Source organism: Natrix helvetica, assembly GCF_964273705.1.
Source record: "Natrix helvetica genome assembly, chromosome: 1".
Lineage (NCBI taxonomy): Eukaryota > Metazoa > Chordata > Lepidosauria > Squamata > Natricidae > Natrix > Natrix helvetica.
In genome coordinates, this window is record NC_138548.1 from 374899578 (window position 1) to 374914332 (window position 14755).

The following is a 14755-nucleotide window of genomic DNA, read 5'->3' on the forward strand; positions in this document are numbered from 1 at the left end:
CATCTAGTTGTATTGCCGGTCTGGTTTAATTGGATGGGCTGACACGTCTTTTTCTTAAATTATGGACATTTTAAAAAAAAAACTATCATACACATAGCAAAGAATTGTAGAATACCCACTGGGAAAAAGCTGTCCAGCATTTGTAAGATATAGAAGTATTTAAGACACCCAATTGAAATTAAACTACACTTTTATTTTTACCTAAGAAAAGATCTGCCTGTTCCCTACCCTACCCCACCCCAAAATTAAAAAGATGAAGTCTTCAGCACTGCAGCCTGCCATTTGGATTGCTGCCAGGACTGGTGGAAACACACATTTAATTCTCTTTTGGGGCTTAATGAATAAGGTGCCCAGGTATGAGAAGAAAAACAAAGGAGATATCTTGATTCTGAAAACAATTATTTATTTATTCAGTTTCTATAGCCACCCATTTCCGTCAATGACTCTGCGTGGCTTACAGCTCAAAAAGTCAAAATATTGAAAACAGTTCAGTATTGAGCACTTAAAATATGTTCGTATATAAAATCATGTTCCTCCTTAGTTTCCAGGAAATTCATTCTTTCCGAACATGTGCTTTTCCAGAAAAGATGGCCTGAATCCTTATGCTTTATAGACTTCCTTGATATCATCTGTCATGGAGGAAAAGTTCGAAAATAAGTTAAGCAAGGTTCAGATCAACTGGTAAAAAACAAAGTTTAAGTGGGCATGAGGCCGAATGTTCAAATGAAATCTCCCCTTCCCCATTTTGCCCATACACAAACCAAATGGACAAATTGTCATACAGAGAAGCAAAGGAAGCAACTATAGGTGGTCCTTGTTGTACGACCACAATTGAGCCCAAAATTTCTGTTGCTAAGTGAGCTAAGTTAGTTTTAACTTTCTTGCCACAGTTGTTACATGAATCACTGCAGTTGTTAAGCCACTAATGTGCTTGTAAAGTGAATCTGGGTTCCCCGTTGATTTTGCACATCAGAAGGTTGTGACCCCAGGATACTGCAACCGTCATAACTATGAGCCAGTTGCCAAGTGTCTGGATTTTAATCATGTGACCCTGGGGATGCCGCAGTAGTCATAAGGGTGAAAAACGATCATAAGTCACTGTTTTCCGTTGTAACTTTGAACAGTCACCAAACGAAGGGTTTTGGATTCAATTATGGTCATAAATCGAGGAGTACATGTACCTCAAAACATTTGAGCCAATGACAACTCATGCTTTACCTGTACTGCAGGGGGCAGTGTACTCGGCTGTAGCAAATTCATCTGAAACAAAAAAGGAACATTTGTCAGGGCTGAGATGTCTCTCCTAGACTTTTATCTCCATCGTATGATTCATGATAGGGACTTTGCTCCAGGAGTACAAAGGGGTACAAAGTACAGCTTCATACCGAGTGTGTTGTTAAATCTCGGTCAACGATCCACCCAGCAATGCAGTTGCAGACTGCAGGGAGGTGTCTGAGTCGCAACTGCCATCTTGATTTTTTGATCCCCCACTTCCAGGTGCTTCTCTCCAAAACATTCCCAGAGATGCAATTTAAAAAAAAAAAAACTTCCAAGGGAGAGATGAATTGCATAGAGAAGCTCTGTTCCACTCGGCCACTCTAGGGTCCCACTTCCCAGCCAACAACCTGGTGGCATAAAACAACTCTTGCCTTCCGAAATCATCGCTGGAGGTTTTTAAGAAGAGACTAGACAGCCACTTATTTGAAATGGTATAGATTCTCCTGCTTCAGCAAGGGGGGAGCCTAGAAGATTATTATGGTTTCTTCCAGCTCCTGTTCTGTTCAGCTCTGCTCTGCTCCTTTTCGCTCCATTCCATTCCCTCCACTCCACTCCATTCTTATTCCTATTCCTATTCTATTCACTCCACTGTATTCCATTCCACTCACTCCACTCCACTCCACTCCATTCCTATCCCTATTCCTATTCCTATTCTATTCTATTCTATTCTATTCACTCCACTGTATTCCACTCCATTCACTCCACTCCACTCCATTCCTATTCCTATTCTATTCACTCCACTGTATTCCATTCCACTCACTCCACTCCACTCCACTCCATTCCTATTCCTATTCCTATTCCTATTCTATTCTATTCACTCCACTGTATTCCACTCCATTCACTCCACTCCACTCCATTCCTATTCCTATTCTATTCACTCCACTGTATTCCATTCCACTCACTCCACTCCACTCCACTCCACTCCATTCCTATTCCTATTCCTATTCTATTCTATTCTATTCACTCCACTGTATTCCACTCCATTCACTCCACTCCACTCCATTCCTATCCCTATTCCTATTCCTATTCTATTCTATTCTATTCTATTCACTCCACTGTATTCCACTCCATTCACTCCACTCCACTCCATTCCTATTCCTATTCTATTCACTCCACTGTATTCCATTCCACTCACTCCACTCCACTCCACTCCATTCCTATTCCTATTCCTATTCCTATTCTATTCTATTCTATTCACTCCACTGTATTCCACTCCATTCACTCCACTCCACTCCATTCCTATTCCTATTCTATTCACTCCACTGTATTCCATTCCACTCACTCCACTCCACTCCACTCCACTCCATTCCTATTCCTATTCCTATTCTATTCTATTCTATTCTATTCACTCCACTGTATTCCACTCCATTCACTCCACTCCACTCCATTCCTATTCCTATTCGATTCACTCCACTGTATTCCATTCCACTCACTCCACTCCACTCCACTCCATTCCTATTCCTATTCCTATTCCTATTCCTATTCTTATTCTATTCTATTCTATTCACTCCACTGTATTCCACTCCATTCACTCCACTCCACTCCATTCCTATTCCTATTCTATTCACTCCACTGTATTCCATTCAATTCCCTCCACTCCACTCCATTCCTATTCCTATTCCTATTCTTATTCTATTCTATTCGCTCCACTGTATTCCACTCCATTCACTCCACTCCACTCCACTCCACTCCATTCCATTCTATTCTATTCTATTCTATCCTATCCTATCCCATCCCTTATTGGTTTGGACATAATCATGATGCCTGGAAATGCCAGCTGGATTGTGAAACACAAAGTTGTTTTTAAACAACTGAATAAATCACAAAATGCAAATCAGACTGGGGAGGGTGGTTGCCCTTTAATTTTACCCGCAGTTTCAAATGCTGTGCAAGAGGAAATTTATCTGTCTGGTTTAAAATCCTAAAGTCTCCCCAAGGATCTGTTGGATTTTTCCCACCAAGCAGTGTTTTAAGGCAGCAGTCCTCAACCTTTGCAGTGGGGGAGAGGGTTGTGCAGTGGACATGCGCATACATAGCTTAACTTGTGTGAGTTAAGCTGCGTGTGCATGTGCACCTCCACCGGGCTGTCACTTATTTAAGTTGAGCTGCGCACACGTGGACATGTGCCAGCCCACTGTTTATGCAGCCCAGTTCTGAATAGGCCATAGCCTGGTAATGGGCCCCTGCCAGGGGGTTGGGGATCCCTGCTGTAAGACCAAATACATGCCCACCTTCAGCCAAACTGAAAGTTGTTAATTTTCCCCCTTTTTGAGCCCTAAATCTCCCAATGGAAAAGGAAGAAAAAATGCCGAGCAACGACGTGTTGAAGAATAATTAGTTAAACAAGCTGATTGGAGTACCACCATTCAGTCCCTTCTCACCAGTTTCATAGTAATCGTAGACTTTCACCAAGGCAGGCTTCAGGCCCCGGACGGGTGTCTCCTGCTCCACTGTAAAAGAGAATGTCTGGATTGTGTCACGTACCTGCAGAGAAAAGTTGACTATGAGATCACAAGCCAGACAGAGAGCTTCTGCAGGCGACACATTGTAGACCCCTTTTTGTTCTCTGAGCTTGGTTGTTTGCGTTGTAGCTGACTTGGTGTCATCATCAGTGCTAGTGATGTGGAATTTGTCACCTGTTTATACCCAGTAGCTTGCTCTGCCTGTGTTGGTGGGGGTTTTTCTCCTTGATAGTTTTTTTACTTGATTGTTTTCTGCTTGATTGTTTGTCTGGTATTAGTCTCTGCTTATCTAGGTGTAGGCTACTGGAGAGGATGTCTTCTGGTCATTTTGTTTCCTTTTTAGCTTTCTATTGTCTTTTCTGAATGATGTGTAAATGGGCTTCATTTCTGTGTCTGTTGAAGGCTGATTTGTCTGAATGTTAAACTTCCAGGAATCCTGTAGCGCTTTTGGATTTAGCTTGGTCGGAGTTACATATGGTAGCTTGTCATGAGCTACATCCATCTTTAGAACCCTGAACGACATACATTTCCTTCCATTGGAGACATCACGCTAGCAGGGATCTCAGAAAAGCCTAGATGTATTTTGACCATGTCTACCATAGGAGTGAGAAATCAAGCACTACTTAAGGACAATGCCCATGGAAAAGAAACAGACATAATAAAAGAGGAGGCGAAGTTGTGCTATATTTAAAATAATAATAATTACAACTCTATAGAAATACAACAGAAGTCACTAAGGAAAAAGATTGGCTCCAGTAATCTCTTAACTATGGAGACTTCCAAGCTCTTTCATTATCCTTAGGCTGAAAGGCAAAGGCCTAAAATATGCTAGCAGCAGGGAAAGGATGGCTCTTGTAGTCCAACCTAAAGCCTTCAATCTTGCTTTTAATTTGTGCCCTATAGCTGTGGGGTCTCTTGTTCTCCCTGAACAGACTGAAGGTAAAAAAAATTCTGAAGCTAGAAGAGGTCTTTGAGGTCACTCAGCCCACCCCTTGCTCACTGCAGGAACACAAATGAAAGCCATTTGAGCATCCTTAATACAATAGTAGAGTTGGAAGGGACCTTGGAGGTCTTCTAGTCCAACCCCCTGCCTAGGCAGGAAACCCTATACCATTTCAGGCAAATGGCTATCCAACATCTTCTTAAAGACTTCCAGTGTTGGGGCATTCACAACTTCTGGAGGCAAGCTGTTCCACTGATTAATTGTTCTAACTGTCAGGAAATTTCTCCTCAGTTCTAAGTTGCTTCTCTCCTTGATTAGTTTCCACCGGTTGCTTCTTGTTCTACCCTCAGGTGCCTTGGAAAACAGTTTGACTCCCTCTTCTTTGTGGCAACCCCTGAGATATTGAAACACTGCTATCATGTCTCCCCTAGTCCTTCTTTCTCTTAAGCTAAACATACCCAGTTCCTGCAACCGTTCTTCATATGTTTTAGTCTCCAGTGGCCTTAGGCCAAGAAGATACTGTCTATTATTTAATAGCTGGAGAATTCCAGTAGAAATACAGTATTCTGGTGTAGTGGAACTAAGCAGCATCATGACATATGAGAGAGATGTTGTTTGTTCACATAGAAGAGGGTTTCTCAAGCTTACTGGCTGAGGATTTCTGGGGTTTGAAGTCCATACATCAAAGTTGAAGTTACCAAAGTTGTGAAACAGTGACATTTGAAAATATACCTGTTCCAGAGTGTAGGTTCTTGTGTAGAGAGTGTCATTGACCAGAAGTAGAGAGTGTGGCACATTGTGTCAGCCATTTGAAAAAAACTCAGCCCATAATAAGCTTGTAACTACTTGCTTCCCAGAAAAATAAGGACAAGGAGAAAGGACAAGGTCCTGCCCTGGATTTTATCCCATTGAGATCTTGTCCCCTATTTGGACTCTGCTCCTTATCCTTACTCACCTCATCCAAGTACAGCAGGACATGATTGATGGTCACTTCAGTCTTCTTGATCTGATTTTGCTTTTCCAGCTTCAGGGATGGAAACATTTGAAAAACGGAAAGAGCTTTAGTAGCTTTCATAGTCATACTCTTGGACTAGGTGGCCATAGAAACAGTTAGAAGTGTTGTACTGAATTTATATTTACTGACAAAGACATAAAATGAGACTAGTATAGATCTATCTCAAGCTATTTAGCTCTTATCAGCTAGCCATACCCTTCTGGGATTCAAACCCGGGTTAGGGGTTAGGGTTCCCGGAAGGGAATGGCTAGCTGATGAGAGCTAAATAGCTTGAAATAGATCTGTACTAGTCTCCCCTTGTTTCTTTGTCGGTAAATATAAATTCAACACAAAAACAGTTTATCGCGAAAGCGACTAGCTGCAAAGGCTCCTGGATTGGGGCCGAAAGGCAAAAGTGGAAGCAGTATGCATCCACCCCATATTTGGGTAGACCAGGTTGCCCTGCTAGACCAGTCTCACCAGAAAAAACACTTAAGTGATCTTGTAAATCACCAGGTTTTAAACCCCTGTTCAGTAAAGAATCCACCACAAAGTTGGAAATAGGTGCAATATTTCATATCAGGAGAAAGAATGGCAACTGCTATTTTCATTGGACAAAATATCAACATTCAACAAATCTGTTTTAGCATTCTTAATCCCCATTTCCTATTATGGGTAGTTTATTTATTTATTATTTATTTTGTCAAGCATGTATTAGACAACATAAATATGTATAAACATGATTTTGGATACATGAAATGGACACGAATAAAAAGAAACATTAGGACAGGGACGGTAGGCACGTTGGTGCGCTTATGCATGCCCCTTACAGACCTCTTAGGAATGGAGTGAGGTCAACAATAGACAATCTAAGGTGAAAGCTTTGGGGGTTTGGGGAAGAAACTATAGAGTCAGGTAGTGAATTTCAGGCATTGACCACTCTGTTGCAGAAGTCATATTTTCTGCAGTCAAGTTTGGAGCGATTTACCTTAAGTTTGTATCAATTGTGTGCTCATGTATTCATGTGGTTGAAGTAGTCATTGACAGGTAGGACATTGTAGCGGATAATTTTATGTACTACACTTAGGTCAGACTGAAGGCGGCCTAGTTCTAAGTTGTCTAAGCACAACATTTCAAGTCTGGTGGCATAAGGTATTCTGTCGCGAGTGGAGGACTCTTCTCGTGAAGTGTCTCTGGACTCGCTCGATTGTATTAATGTCCGATATGCAATGTGGGTTCCAGACAGATGAGCTGTATTCAAGAATTGGTCTAGCAAATGTTTTGTATGTCCTGGTTAGCAATATAATATTATCAGAGAAGAAGCTATGCAAAATTAGGTTAACAAGTCTTAATACCTTTTTGGCAATGTTATTACAGTAGGCGCTGGCACTTAGATCCATTCAAGCTTATGACAGACCTCCCCAGGGCCACTCCATCTGGTTGCCCTCCACCTATGGCAGTGATGGCGAACCTATGGCACGCGTGCCACAGGTGACACAAGGAGCCATTTGTCAGGGCCTCTCCGGGCTCCAAAGGCTTTATAGGAGCCTGGGGAGGGCGAAAAGAGCCTTCCCCGCCCCCCCACCCCACCCGGAGGCTTCATGAGCTTCCCTGACACCTTCGGAGCATTCAAAATGACCCTCCGAGCAAACCGGAAGTCACTTCCTGTTTGCTCGGAGGATCGTTTGAGTGCTCCGAAGGTGTCAGGGAAGCCTCCGGATGGTTCCTGAAGCCTTCGGAGCACTCAAAACAACCTCTGAGCAAACCAGAAGTCACTTCCTGTTTGCTCGGAGGATCGTTTCCCTGATGCCTCCAGAGGGCGTCCCTGGGGGCGGGGGAGGGTGTTTTCACCCTCCCCAGGCTCCTATAAAGCCTCTGGAGCCTGGGGAGAGCGAAAAAAGCATGTAAAAATGGGGGGGATGCTGTAGTGTGCTCATGCGCACTGGGGGTTCACTCATTGCATTATGGGTGTGGCACGCCCGCACATGACCCCCCATGCGCTCCCCCCACTTATGGCACGTGAGCCAAAAAAGGTTCACCATCGCTGACCTATGGTCATGTGATCACATTTTTGGTGCTTGGCACCCACCTGCCTTTCTGACTCTTTGGAGCATCCTACAGTCATGTGACTATGATTTACAATGGTTTTTTTTACCAGAAACCAGTATTTACTTCCGATTTCCACCCAAAAACCCAAATTGCAGATAATAATGCACTTAATGCTCAGCAGAAAAAAGTTTGTTAAAAGATACATATTTCTACATATGCATACACACACAGAGACGTGTAAAAGGGGAGAATTTACTGCTTCTACTTTTTCTTTTTTTTCAGTATCAGCTAGGGTGGATTCTACACGTTAAATGTTCGATTTATTTGATGACTTTTTTCTCCTTTTTTTGTACACTATTTTGTTGTTAGTGTTGAATGTATGCTTTTGTTTTGCTTTGTTTGCGTTTCTGTTTTGCACCTTACTTTTTATGATAAAACAATAATATATTTTTAAAAAGGAAGAAGAAAGATCACAAAATTAGGTGCAGTCAAATGTTGACCCACTTAGTGAACAGCACAACCTGCAACCATAATTCCAGGATTGATTACTGTTGTAGGTTGAGAATTACCTGCATGGAGAAATACAGCACTTAAGGTTTATCAGAAAAAGGAACCTGGAAAAAAAAATACCTTCTTTACACTGGATTTCACCGGGATGTATCCGGACAGCATCTTAATCTGGACAATTGCCATATTGGAAACCAGACGTTGGCCAGTGTAACTGAGAAACCAAGAAAGGAGAGAAGACGTGTGACTCATTTTAAAGCAAGGAATACAGTAGACAGCTTAAGGCAAAATGCTGCCTATGGGTTCATAAAAGCTTGGCCGTGCCCTCAGGGCCTCCATCCAATGTTGCCATTAAATGGAGCTTCTGGAGTGCGGAACTCTTGCCTTTCAGGAAGCAGGGGAGGTTAGTAGCAGCCTTCGGACCCTCAGACATGGTCCATCCCTGGAGGAGAAGGGCCTGTATCTGTTCAAGGAAGGAAGGCTCAGCACCGATCCAAGAAAGAGATTACCTGACATTCATGGCAATGTCAAAAGTGACGTGAGCTTTGTCTCCTGTGCAAGTCTCGGGAACAGTATCCACCTCCACCCTAAATGGTGCCTCTTCTTGCTTTAAAGGGACGTTGTATTTCAAGGCAGTCTGGAACAGAAAGACCATCATTTGGGGACGTTCAACACTCCCGTGGAGGTTTAAAACAAGTGGCATATGTAAAAGTGAGAAAAATCTGGATTTAAATAGACACACTGATTAATAGGATTTAAAGATTAATATACAATTGAGACCAGAGGCTTTTCTTTGGACCAACAGTCGGAGGAGAAGTCATGGAACTTTATTGTTGTACATCGTAACTGCAGTGAAATTACTGTATGCGCAAAGATGGAAAGATTCAGCACTCCCCACATAATGGAGGAATGGTTGGTGAAGAGGACGGAATTCACTGATATGGCCAAATTGACATCTGATCAGAGAAAAGACAAATATCTATGTCTATTGCTGACTGGAAACCCCTGATGGACTTTTTATTTAATTTATTATTTATTTGTAAATGTAAAGCTAAAGATATCTCCTTTCCAGTTGTGTTCAACTCTAGGTGGTATTCATTTCCTTTTCCGAGAAAGTCAGCATTGTCCAAAGACATATCCATGGTCATGTGGCCAGCATAACTATACACCAAAGCACACAGAATGCTGAATGGTACCTATTTATCTACTTGCTTTTGCATGCTTTCGAACTGCTAGGTTGGCAGGATCTGAAGCAAGAACAGGAACTTATCCTATCATGCAGTGCTCAGTTCTTGAACCCAGGCCATCAGCTTTCCCTCTGACAAGCACAACATCTTTAACCACTGAGCCATCATGTCTCTTTATTTGTATCCCTCTTTTATTATTTTATAAATGAAATAGGAAAAAAATGAATATAATCTATGGTTTGATGATTAGACATGATAGATTATAAATAGAAGAGAGTTATGTTGTAACCGTGGAGTAAGAGGTACATTTATGGTTTTACTTATAACTGCTGTAAAGAAATTCAGAAACTACTCCTTTCTATTTTTTCTTCTATTTTTCTTTTACTTCTTTCTTTCTTGCACATTTAGTTTTCTCTTTGATTTCTTTTCTTATTTTTTTTTGCTTTGTATTACTTTATATGAGTTATGAGTTATGCATTTATTTGAATATTTCTATAGCTGACTGTTCTGACCCCCACCCCATGCCTGTGAATAAACCAGAACACAGGCTTGGCTGTTTGCCACTGTTTAATTACTGAGCTAATGAATCCTTTGGCTGAGGGCCCAGGCAACTCACGTTCAATAGAATAGCTCTGCAACAACCCAGATAATTCAAATGAAGCAATGCAGATAGTCCAAACGAACAGACACGACTAGAATACACAGATAAATTTTCTTAACTACTAATTTGAACGGTTGTTTCCTGCAAATGTCCCCTCCCAACGCCTCACCTATAATCTCTCTTGGGAGCGGCCAATCCACAACCACCTGTGCTTAATCATCTTCTGTGAGTCTGCCTACGGAGTTGCTGCTTCTGTTTCTAAGCCCTTCTCAATCTAGCATCAGGGACAAACTGCCTTTGATCCTCCCCACTGCTCCATGCCTCAGGTGCCTCCTGGTGGCGAACCCCAATTAAAACATCAATAATAAAACAGCATAATACATAGATGTCTATTAAAACCATAAACATTACAAACCTAGCACCAAAGCTAAATTTCTAGCTGATCGTTAATCCTTTTGTCCACCTCATCTTATCTCAATATTTGGGGGAAAGCTAGGTGTTCAAAAATCTTTTCTTAAGGCTATGAGGGCAGAGGCCTGCCAAACTTCATGGAGAAGAGTGCCCCATTGGGCAGGGACTGACACAGAACAGGCACACTTCCTACATCCCATAAATTGACAAAGTTTAAGGAAAGGAACTAGGAACATGCTCACTTTGTCTGATCCAATACGACAAGTAGATGTCCTTAGGGAAATGTCCCTAAGATAATCTGTGATGTATAGGGCTTTAAAGGTAATAAAACTTTTCATCTTTTGAAATGTTTATAATGTTGTTCTATGATTTTAACATTTTAAATCCTAAATTATTCTGATTTTAATGGTTACCGCATTTTTCAGATTATAAGACGCACCATTTTCCCTAAAAAAAGAGGCTGAAAATCTGGGTGCATCTTATACACTGAATACAGCATTTTTTTGCCTCCAAAAACCCCGCCCCCTTCACCAAAATGGCCATGCAGAGCCTTTAAGAGGCTTTCAGAGTTCTCCTGGGGGGTGGGGAGGGCAGAAATGAGCGAAAAACAGGCCAGTTTTTGCTCAATTTTGTCGTCCCCCCCCCCAGCTCCCAGGAGCACTCTACAAGTCTCCTAAATGTCACTGCGTTAAATGTTTGCTAGTAGAACTGAACTGAATAATTACTGATGAATTACTGCGCAGGTCATAAGCCTTATCTGACAATAATTTATTGCACATGCTTACCATGTTTATTACATCACACATTCCAGAGACTTCTTCCCTTTTGATCTTTGTCCGTCTGCCAGGAAGCTGGTAGACAAACTGCTCTTGCCAAAATGTAACAATTAGATAGATTTGTTTTATTTTCTATTTCTTATTTTTGTATTAAAAGTTTTGTTTCTCATTAGAATATGTTTCCGGGATTTTATTTTATTTTTCGCACCTTGAAGGTATGCCTGTTTGGAATAGCCGTGATCTAAGACCTCATCTAGTTCAGGGTGAAATATTTTCCCCTGACACTAAAGGCTATACATGCCATTTGGGGGGAGTACTTTTGTGAAAAATGGGCTGGTTTTTGCTTGTTTTGGGGGGGCTGTTGGAAGACTCTGGTGGGACGGAGAGTCTTGCCACAGCCAGCCCACAACCATAGAGCATAGTCCCAGAGCGCCCCCTGCCAGAAGACTCGGCAGCGGATCTCCAGAGTTTGGAAGCCAGTTATGCTTGGAGCATGGCCGCGGCGGCAGCGGGGCCATGGCGGCGGCGGCAGTGGGGCCATGGCGACGGCGGCAGCGGGGCCATGGCGGCAGCAGCAGCAGGGCTGCAGTGGCAGTGGGGCCACAGCAGCGGCAGCGCCCTGGCCCAGCCCTGCAGGGAGAGCTGGGCATGGTGAGGCTGGGAGGCACGTGAACTGGAGGTAGAACAAGTGCTCGCACAACCTCTCTTTCCAGCCGGGCAGAGTGCCACAGGGCTTAGCGCCTTTGGGATATTACTGGGTCGGTGAGTGGCGCTCTGCCCGGCTAGAAAGGGGAGTTTCCGGGCAGCTGCTCATGAGCGTGGTCACCTCATGGCAGCTTTGGCACTGCTGTGACAGCACAACACAGCCACTCGCCCCTGAGGCTGTGCCCGGCTCTTCGGACGCCTGCTCGCAAGAGAGCACCCACCCGGCAACCCCAAACCAATAAACCCCCCCATCCCCGATAATAAGGCCCAAGCAAAATTTGGGGGGTCAAAAGAAAATAAGACCCTGTCTTATTTTCGGGGAAACATGGTATACTCCTTATACTCTGAAAAATACAGCAATTTTGTTGATTAAATCGTACTGAGGGGTGCTCCTTGGTGCTCTCTGAGCTTGGTTGTTTTCTTGCAGATGTTTCATTCCCCAAATTAGGTAACATCATCAGTGCTAGTAAAGAGTTGGGTTTTCTCTCAGTTTATATTCCAATGGCTTGCCCTGTCAGAGTGGACTTGGTAGTTCTTTGATTGGACTGTTTACTATTAACCTTTCTGGCAATTCCTTGACTGGGATATTGTTTCATTCTTGATTGTTGGTCTGATATTAATCTTGGAGTTCATCTATGCTCACCTGGGTGCTGATTGCTTTTGTTCCTTTTCTGGCAACAAAATTAAATTGCACATTGCCCAGAGCCCTTCTCCGAGGAGAGGGGCAGTTAACAAGTACGAAATAGAAACAAACGAACAAACAACATCTTAAATTGCCCCCAGAAAGAGTTGAGAGCAAGTGAAGCTTGCACAACAGAGATATTAAATGGGTAAATTTAAGAGCACCCATCACTGCATACACTGCAGTATTCTGGACCAATTGTAGCTTCCAAATGGTCTTCAAGGGCAGCCCCATGTAGAGCGCATTGCAGTACTCCAAATAGGAAAAGGAAATCTCCTGGGAGCAGTGCTTCATTCATGTGTACAATTTAGTTGCTAGCAACTCCCCAAAGACCCTAGATGCAGGGGTCTTGCTTGGCTGGTATAAACCATTCCAACCTTGTCAGATGATGGCTTCTCTAAAGCACCAGTCTCTCACCATTTTTCTTCCCCAGTGCTTTTCTCCCTCCCTTCCCAGGTCTCTTTATCTTTCATAACTGACATAGGGAATGTATTCCTTCAAGACCTACATGGCTTCTAAAGCAGCATTAGATGGAGCCACAGAAGACAGGTCTCTCAGTGTTCCGTGTTATTTCCAAAATCAGGACAGCAGGTCCCCACGTGTCAAGTTGTGGGAGAATTATGAGTTCTGTCTCCTGCTTGTCATGGGTGGTCACCATGAGAAGCAAAATGCTGGGCTTAAATGGCCTGGCTGCTCTTATGTTCTCAAAGATGTCCTCCATCCCTTATTTAACTTCATGTCTTCTTCATGTCTTTTCTTCTCAACTTGCATTCCCATAAGTCCATTGGGAGCCCAAAATAGATCATCGCTAGGCAGCGGCACTGGTCCCTTCTCTCACCAGGGCACTCACCTGCATAAAGACGCAACCGGTCACCTCAGCCTTGTAGTTCCCTGGCACTTGGGGCAGATCATGGCACTGGAGCAGCAGAGAGTTGTGCCTGTCCACATGGAATTCTGTCAGGACAGCATCTCCTGAACTCAAGGTCACTCTGGCATCAATGCCGTCCTTGGAATAAGTAAGTGTCCTGTATTGGGACAGAGCCTGGAGAGCCACCACCGTATCCTGAAAGAGAAATCAAAATTGGAACGGAGTGTCTATGGAGATTCCCAGTCATCCAGGTCATGGTTGTCCCAAAGGTGCTTTTTCAAGAGGCAACTGGGCTTTCTGGTTTTTCTTTGAAAATATTTTGCGTCTCATCCAAGAAGCTTCCTCAGTTCTTTCCCACCATCCAGCCATAGCTGAAGAAGCTTCTTGCAAGAGAACTGAAACATCCTCAAAGAGAAAACAGAGAATCCAATTGCCTCTTGAAAAAAACAATGGAATGGAATGGGATGGAACAGAACAAAATAGGAGCTGGAAGGGACCTCGGAGGTTTTCTAGTCCATCCTCCTGCTCAAGCAGGAGAACCTATACCATTTTAGGCAAATGACTGTCCAGTCTCTTCTTAAAATCCTTCAGTGATGGAGCACCCACGATTTCTGAAGGGAAGCTGTTCCACTGGTTAATTGCCCTCATTGTTAGGAAGTTATCTCTCTTGAATGACACATCTCAGCTGGAAATCCTGGGAACTGAGACTCCAGCACATCTGGAGGCCATCCCATGGCATATCATATCAGATTCGTTTCCAGTTGCTCCTTCCTACATCATCTCAGAATTTGTGAGGAGCAAACATACCTGTGTAGAGGAGTATCCTCCATTGGAATTCTGTTGTTTGATCAACCATTTGACAATGGCAGTTGCTGTCGTTAATTCTTCTTGAGACGGGGACGGTTTTTTGGTCAGGAAAGCAAGGAGCACGTAGGAGGTCGTCTCTACTTCAAAGGATGGAGCACGCAAGTAGAACGGGAAATCAGATCTCTGCTTTTGCTTCCCAGGCCTCTCCCAGTGGATAGAGCCCTCCTCTTCAAAGAAAGAAGTTAAGTTTGGATTACACACACAGTCCAAGGACTACCAGAGATATATCTGGTATCTGTACAAAAAACATTTGGTCATGGTATCAACCCCTATGCAATTGGGGAAAAGGAGAAGCACATTACAAGTACTCCTCAATGATTACTTAGCAATTGTTCAAAATTATGACAGATCTCTCCAGAGCTACTTATGACCCGTTTTTTGACTTAAAATATTCAAATTATGACCACAACTGAGCCCAAAATGTA

The 14755-nt window shown here is 43.1% G+C and overlaps 1 protein-coding gene across 1 annotated transcript in view; it reads right to left on the bottom strand.

Moving 5' to 3' along the window:
* Nucleotides 1–392: 392 nt before the first annotated feature.
* Nucleotides 393–14755, bottom strand: part of LOC309383751 (pregnancy zone protein-like) — an 87820-nt gene continuing 73457 nt past the window's right edge. Inside the window, exons 29-36 of the mRNA XM_081936591.1 lie at nucleotides 14271–14497; nucleotides 13446–13658; nucleotides 8743–8870; nucleotides 8357–8447; nucleotides 5639–5707; nucleotides 3660–3762; nucleotides 1219–1260; nucleotides 393–629 (exon numbers count right to left, since the gene is read on the bottom strand). Of these exons, the coding sequence (XP_081792717.1) occupies nucleotides 601–629; nucleotides 1219–1260; nucleotides 3660–3762; nucleotides 5639–5707; nucleotides 8357–8447; nucleotides 8743–8870; nucleotides 13446–13658; nucleotides 14271–14497 (902 nt within the window). The 3' untranslated portion in view covers nucleotides 393–600. The remainder of the gene's footprint in view (nucleotides 630–1218; nucleotides 1261–3659; nucleotides 3763–5638; nucleotides 5708–8356; nucleotides 8448–8742; nucleotides 8871–13445; nucleotides 13659–14270; nucleotides 14498–14755) is intronic.